At 41.5% G+C, this 8229-nt stretch overlaps 1 protein-coding gene across 1 annotated transcript in view; it reads left to right on the top strand.

The window, feature by feature from the left end:
- The first annotated feature begins 6821 nt into the window (after nt 1-6821).
- The window catches only part of anks1ab (ankyrin repeat and sterile alpha motif domain containing 1Ab), a 49848-nt gene continuing 48440 nt past the window's right edge, over nt 6822-8229 (top strand). The window contains exon 1 of the mRNA XM_085353438.1: nt 6822-7353. Within this exon, the coding sequence (XP_085209564.1) occupies nt 7060-7353 (294 nt within the window). The 5' untranslated portion in view covers nt 6822-7059. The remainder of the gene's footprint in view (nt 7354-8229) is intronic.

Genomic DNA, 8229 nt, shown 5'->3' with positions numbered 1-8229 from the left:
CTTTGAAAAAAAGGATAAAACAGGACATTAGAGTTTATCTGTGTTCACAGCTGATATGTGTGAGATTGTGTAGATTGGTTGGACTGGTGGAGTACTTCAGTGAAGAGTAGGTGACCTCTGGCCCTGATCAAAACTCTGAACACACACACACATCCCATCTTAATAGAAGTTAGTTTATAATTTATATTAGTTTGTTCAAGTATGTTTCTATTTTATAAACTAAAATATATATTCAACTGTTTGTTATAAAAACTGAATATGTAATTGAAATAAATGGAGACTTAAGAAAAGGAATTAACAGCACACACTGTATACTAATCTAAACTATCCAAATGTTACTTGAGTGTTTTATTTTTATCCCAATCAAATACAATTTATCTCTGATACAATAAAACACAATAGATGTTTTAATATAATTTCTTTACTTCTATTTAAAATTTCCAACCTCCATGATTTTGTCACATCTCTGCTTGTGTGTGAACACCCACCCATGTCTGCCTCTGGTTGGTTTACCATGAGGACTTTACTGTTCCTCAGCCAATCAGCTGCACTCGTGCAATTTTTTGTGTCCTGTCAGCTGCCCAAAGCAAGCATGCATGAGTTTTCTCTTTCAAGCCTGCTTTTCTTAACCCTGAGTACAGAAGGTTGAGCAGCAGGGACAGAAGCTTGAACTTTCATAAATATTAAAATATTCTCCGGAGTACCCGGAGAGAACCCACGCAAACTCCACACAGAAAGACCCCGGCCTGATGGGGAATTGAACTCAGGACCTTCTTGCTGTGCGGCAACAGTGCTAACCACCGTGCCACCGTGCTGCAATAATCAACAATAATAATTAAAATTAAGCTTTTTGTGTGTGTGTGTCACTTCCTGTGCTGCTAAGGACTGTTTCCAGCTTCCTGGTCTGTGGTCATCTGTGGATGACTTATGCTGAAGCTCAGAGAGATCCTTGCTATCAATGCAGCTGAAAGTAGCATGAATGCATGCTGTCACTGATGATTTCAGTTGTAATAACTAATAATGTATTCATTGAACCAGGGAGTCATGGAGGGCTTAGTGATTGGCATAAGTATGACTTTTATAGAAAAAAGAAAAACAAAGAAGAAAAAAAAAAAAAAAAACAACAACTTTTTGAGCTATTGTGTTTACAGACAGAAAGAATGACATGTATATATGCATGCAAATGCTACCCCCTTGGCAGAGGTACAGTAATAAATTAATAGCTGCACATGTTCGGTAAAAAAAATGGACTTTTTTTGGAGTGGTGATCCACTCTTTTACCACACTTTACAAAATAGGTGAAAACTGTTAACCACCAAACTCTTTGGCTATCACCATTTCCAAGCTGTTTAATTAGAAACACACTAGCAGGTAGCCAACTGTTGCCTCCTTCAGTTTAGGAAACCTAATTTCCCATATCCTTCAAATATTTCAGATCTTACTGGTAAAAGAGAGTCTGATAAAATTCACAAAACAGCAAAGTGAGATTACTGACAAAACCCCACTAAACTCTGAGAAAAGATCGTATCTCTACCCTCTAGTCTCTCTTTCTCATGCCGTCCTCCTCTAACGCTGACGGATATCCAGCACTACGTCTTCACTCAGCCGTGCACACTTGCCCTCCCATTTCCCTGCTGAGAGGTCAGTGCTGTTCGTGTCTGCTGGAAAGCTTTCACAGGAGCCTCATCTTTAGCTACTCTGAGCTAACAGCAGGTAGTTTTGCTGTTGCCTCTATTTGAAGTGATTCATTTCATCCCTTGACTTTGAAGTGTACAATGAAGGAACATTTGTAGTGTTGCCGAGTGTTGATTCAGAGAGAAACACTTGTTCTCAGTAGCTCCAAAATGATGGCAAACGCATGACTTTTGCTGCTGAGGTCCCGAACGTGTTTCGGGGTTATTTCAGAATGTGTATCTGCTGCGTTGTTGCCCTCTAAATGACCTTTTTTCTAGTCTGCTAAGCACAACTGGATTGAGTATGATATCAATCCTTGGACTGCTCTGCTACACCAATGATAAATAGTAATAATTCCCACTTTTGGGGTATGTGAAAATGATAGCATGGATGAATGGCATCCCTGCTGCCTTTGGGAGCAGAGGACCTCAGAGGTTAGCATCAAAGCATTTGGGTCCATGACTCTCAGGTTAATGTACTCTAAATCTCTCCAAGGCAAACAAGTGAAAAAATGCCATTTGGATCTACGCATTCACAGGCATGCAGGGAGCTGTATTTCACTTTTTACGATTTTCATCAGACGCTGATTTGCAGCACTTGTTTTGGAACTTATCTGAAGGTAATAGCGTCCTCGGTTGATTAACTTTATTAGATCTTTACCCAGTGGCCTCATTCTCTGTGCCTGTAATGCCGACTGATTAGGTGGGAACTGCAGGGCACCAAATTGCAGAGAAGGATAATGATTTACATGCGGGAGTGATGAGAAAATGGTATTAGAAGTTTTGAAATGTTATTAAAAATGTCAGTTGTAGACCTGGATACACATACAGCAGGTGCAGATAGAACAAGAAGAATCAGAGGAATCCTAAAGAGGCATTCATGTGTCACGGTGTGCAAACAATTTAGAAGCACAAAATCCACATTCACAGGCACAAACCCCGTGCACTTGAAAACACTGCACTTCAGCATGTGCGTTTACTGTATACACTGCCTCTCTGTGACTTGCACAGTGTGCATGTCTTTGTTAGAAGAGTGTTCATGAGTCACCACTGTCTTTACCCTAAGGCTCAGCATCCAGCCAGCTGAAGGAGGGGATGCATGTTTTATTTTTGTCTCTCTAATATGGCGTGAAGACATCATTATCTCGTAACGTTTTTTTTTTCCAGAGCTTTTATTGTTTAAAATGGCACTGAATACGTGTATAACTTAAACTGTTTCATCATTAGACGTTCAATCCAGCGTGCGTCATTAGGAAAGGGTTTTGTTATTGCGAGCCTAAGCAGCGTGTGGCTGTATGAACCCTCCTCGGAGAACGAAGGATGTTATCTTTTCTGTCATGCTCATACCAGCACTGCCCATGGGGAAGAGGTGAGCATGCAAGGAACTTGGCTGATTGAGGGCACAGGGCACAGAGGCGAGCTGTGCACTGCTATGGCTGCCTGTGAATACTAAGGATGTCTCACAAGAGAATCTTTTGTCAGCGTCAGCGCCCTTTGAGAAGAGTCATAAATAGCACAGGGGGTGTGAGATCTTGTCTACATTCCTGCCATATCATCAAGATTTCCTATTTCAGTGTTTAAAACCTTTGTACTTAACAAAAACTCATACATATAATCGATAAATTATGTAAAGCTAAAAATTTTCTAACTTTCTGACACGGTGAGGGGCGATCATATTAAAAATCGCCACATTTCGAAAGAATTTCTCATGAAGTCACAGTTCAGGTGACTATAAGCCCTCAATTTTAGCTACATTTTGATACATTTTTTCACCTTTTGGCTCTGTTCGATGAAAGAGCCTTCTTCTTTTGCCTGCTCTCTTTAGGGGTTGCCACAGTGGATCATCTGCCTCCCTCACCCTCACTCCCTCTAACCCTATCCCAGCCATCCTCCTCTGTCGCATCAACCCTCTGCATGTGTTATGGTCCTGGGTGTTTGACCCACCTCTTTGAGTTTGGGGCTTTCACGTTCTTTTGGAGATTATGTATCGGAATTTCAGGAGCAGGACCAAGCATCCAAACACACTCCTTCCGGTTGTCATCTATATAGGTTCGTGCCCCACCCTCCCTGCCTCCTTGTTCTCCATTCTTTAACTTCTTCACTTCTATTTAGTACATGGGGATCTGCCAGGCCCAGGAGCCATCGCCAGTCCTCTTCGATGCCTTGCCCAAACCGCAGCTCAATTCATGTCAAAGCATTCACTTTTACCTACTAAAACGCTGTTAAACCTAAAATGAGGACGTGGGCCCAGCTAGTGAATTTATTGTTAAATATTTTCTGTTTGTCAGTTAGTTTGCTCATTATTTATGCTGTCATCTTTGTGTTATTCCTTAGCATTTTCAGTCTTCAGTGTTTAGTTCCATTTACTTTCTCTGTTTCCTATCTTATTCATTGTTCCTGCATTCTCCATTTAGTTATGGTCCTCACTTCCTGTTTTATTTTTATAGTTTCTCATTTCTAGTGTCTTGAGTTTAATTCACTTCCTCTCCTGTGTAATTGTATTTGATTACTGTGACTCTTGACCCTCCTGTGTCCACTTCCCCATAACGACTTTGTATGTAGGTAAGTTTATTTAAATAGTGCTCTTCACAGACACAAAGGTCACAAAGTGAGACAATTAAAACACAACTAATATCAACGGAGAGCCTTTAAACCAGAAGACAAATAAATAAATGAATTTACCGGTAAATAAGTTTTTCAAAGACTCCACAGAGTCAGCTAAACGAAGCTGGAGTGGTAAACCGTTCCCGAGGCTTGGAGCCACAGACTGAAAAGCTTTGTCCACCCAGTTTTTTTCTTGTGTGTACTCAAGCTCTTCCTTTGTCTTTTGTCGCAGCATCTGTTAACCTCCTCTCTCTGTTTCCAGACAGTTTGGGAGTTTGTTTAGTTTTCTGATAGACTTTGTTTATGAACTTTTCACCAGCCAAAATAAAGGCTCACTTTTGATTCTGCACTAGATCCATGAGCCTTCTCCATCTTTTATTTCTGAGCTTCATATTCACCACCTGTTGTCCAGAGCATCAACTACTGGTTCGAACCATCTCAACCCTGCCTCTTTAAGTCACCAAGTCCAAAGGGCTCAACCTGAGCTCCCTCTCTGATCTACGCATGTCTAATCTTCTCCTGTCTTTTTTTTGTCAGTGCCGCCGTCAACAAACCATACAGCGTGGTAGGTCTCACTACCATCTTGTAAATATTCCCTTTCACTCTTGCTGTTCTCTTTCTGTCACAAATCATCCCTGACGCTCATCTCTACCCTGTCTGAAGAGTGATATTTTCTAGCAGAAACACTGTCTAGTGTCATCTTAAACTCTCCTCACATGTAAAATGAAATCCACTCAGCTTTTTTTTTTAATCATTACTTTACATGGTTCTAAAATTGTGTTACTATCTCACTATGCCTCTACCTCTCTCTCTTCAAAGACTCACATTTACCAGTTAGCAAAATATCAAATGAAATTTGGTATTTATTTTAAATTCCTAGTCCTGCTTTCCTCTGAGGCCAAAAAAAGAGTTGTTCCCAGGGCTTTTATGTCTGTGCTGGATTATGTTGACGTTATTCGTCTGCAGGCATCCTCGCGGTGTTTACACAAGCTTGATGGATTCATCACAAAACTCAAAACTCTTGCTGTTGCACATTGTATGCTTGAAGTGGATGAACTGTTTTGTCCTCTTGTAAACTCATGAACAAGAACATTTGGTTTTGCAGAGCCTACAGAGTTATATCCTTCAAAAAAGTATACAAAAAATATGTTTTTGGTCTTATGGATGAATTACAAAAACGAAGGGGACTTTTAAAGATGCTGCTTGGGATCAGTAGCAAAAATCTGTTCAATCTTAGTGAGTTGGTCTCACCAAATGACTAGAAGAAGCAGTCACATCTGTCTGCAGCTGTATGCATGACCCTTATTACCCCTGTTTTATGATTAGTTGATGTTTCAAATCCATTTGCATACGTGTTTAATGTGAATACCTGTGTGCACACTGGATGTGTATTGCACATAATCCTGATTGAGCTGCTGCCTACAACTTAGTGAGTGCTCTTGCAAAGAAGATTAGATTAAAAATATAATCATAAATGATAGTAACAATGAAAATGGCACCAAAATCAGTTTCACTGAACTGTGAATATTTGGGCCTCAAATGGATTTGTGATTATAATATATGAATATGTAAGCGTGTTAGCGATAAAGCTTCAGGTCAGGGAGAATTTGCAGAGGTAAGAAAATGGGAGAAGCTCCGGGAGGAGCATCCTTACTTTTTTGCCAAGATTTTAGGTCACAACATCAGAAAAGAGTTAGGCCAAGAAAAGAGTTTTAGATAGGAATACGCTGTGTATAAATAGGTATACTGCACAAAGGTACAACGCTAGAAATCTCATTGGTATTCCATACAGGTTCAGTAAAGGTTTGAAATACTTTTTAGACTCTTTCTGCTCTACAGTAACAAAGCTAAGTAACTCAATAACCTCAATCTCTTCCATGCACCCACACTGGTAGACACACATGAACGACAACGCAGGAATCCCGACTCTCCCTCCTTTTCTAATGGAGCAGCCACCCAGTGCGTCAGTAACCTGATTACCCCAGCTGTCAGTCTGAATAAGGCCAGGCTTCGGGATCCTCCCGTCGTCTGATCCTCACTACAGGATAGAAGCAGTCCTCCTTGAGATTTTGGAGCAGAGCAGGACGGACACAATCACAGGGAAGGGAAAGAACTGGTAGGACCAGAAAAAGCCAGCAGGTAAGATGCAGTAGTTAAAACTTTGATTCTGGCTTCTTTGGTTCTGGTGAGTCTAAGTTTCTTAAATATTTGGGAGAAGATTATATTTTAAGGTAGACACATTATGTTTTATATTTACAGTATAAACACATGTGCTTCTTGCTCTATCTAAACCTGAGTTACCCTTCCAGATTTCTTTGGGAGTATTCACTTTTAGGCTTTGCATAACTAAATAAATGACTTGAACTGATGATAAAAACGGAATTATTTATTTTTTAAAAAGGCTGCATGTGTGGATAAAAGCAAGTGTAGGAGTATCAAAGTGAGCAGCCAGTTAGTAAGGGGAGGGCTACAGGATACAACTAGTGGGTGGACCTTGATTATTGTTTCCGTGCACAACAAGTCTCTCATTTGTGCCGTCTTTACCTCAAAACAGGAGAACTTTGAATGACTTTGAATAAGCTGCTGCGCAGAAAGATTAACTGATCCTTCAACATCTATATTTTATTAATCTGCATCTTCCAGTACATCTGTTGGCTTTCCACAACTACAAGCTTAAAAACTCCACAAAGACTTTGGATCACTCTCTGGACTGACTGAACAAGTTAGAGTACGGCAGAAAAACAGTGAAGGCACTGAGCTGCACTTGGCAGCTCCAGAAGCAATGGCAGAGTGCACACCGGATGTAAACCCCACCAACGTAATCCAGAATCCAGAGGCTGACATAAAGGAGCTGAGTGAGGTTTCGGCTGAGTCTGCATCAGCGGGAGCAGCCAAAGTCAGACCTGCAGACGCGGGGCTGATTCGAAGTTTGTCCAAGTCAGACTCTGATTTGTTGGCATCGCCACTTGGAGAGGAGGATGGAGGTCTGGTTGGCCGAAGTGGGTCTGTGTCTAACTGCAGCTCTGGGCAGCCATCCATGGAGCGCATGCCTTCCTTTGCCTCTGAGTGGGATGAGGTAATACTCAAGTTCTAGGGATGGGGAAAAAGTGGGAGGGTGTAGAGGACAGAGGGAGTGGTACTGTCACTATTCAGGCATGGACAGGCTTTAGAATGGAGCGTGTTAATGTCTTTAAGAGAGAGTGTGTTAGCAAGTGTGAATGTGTGAGGGGGAAAACAGAAAACCAATAAGAGAAGTAACTCTGGATTAGTGTGAAAAAAGACAAATGAGAACGGGCGAGGCAGTGCATTTCATGCTAGAGGAAGGAAGGAAGGAAGGGAGAGGGGGAGAGCGGAGGCAGCGCAATGAGAGCGATCAGGAGTCCAGCAGAAGCAGTGATAGAGTAACTTTACCCAGGCTGTTGGCGGAGAATGCCTGCGGGCGAGTGCTTGAATGCATGAATGGCTTGATCACTTGCACCGACCTCCCTGTAGCAGCCCTGGCATCCAAGACTAATTGGGCTTGTGCTGTCATTCCATATCCACTCAGTACATGTCTCAAGGGCCGACCCACGCTTCCACTGTATCCGGCTCTCTTCTGGCTCCTTTTCTACGTCTTGCGCCATCTACTTTCAGCCCAATGTGAATGGTCCTCCACCCCCCCATTATCCCCAAAAGCCTTAACTTGTGATTTCTGAGCACTTTGGAGCATCAATGCAGTACACCCTAAAGCACTGCAAAAACCACGGAATGAATAATCATTTCTTAGCAGAACTTAAATGGTTGGAGACAACGAAGACAATGGCTGACGACTGATAATATATTATTAAATTATACAGCTTAGAGGCAGAGCAGTACAATTTTTTAAAATGTCCACAGCAAAGTAGAACATATCTGACGCTTCATGCCTGGTGCTTATTCCCCATCACAATAATAACGTGAAGGATTTTAATCA

This window comes from Diplotaxodon limnothrissa, linkage group LG5, assembly GCF_057381915.1.
Source record: "Diplotaxodon limnothrissa isolate DT_005_m linkage group LG5, D_limnothrissa_male_GT1.1, whole genome shotgun sequence".
In the NCBI taxonomy this organism is placed as follows: domain Eukaryota; kingdom Metazoa; phylum Chordata; class Actinopteri; order Cichliformes; family Cichlidae; genus Diplotaxodon; species Diplotaxodon limnothrissa.
The sequence above is the reverse complement of the archived record's forward strand: the minus strand, read 5'-3'. Positions and strand labels throughout refer to the sequence as shown.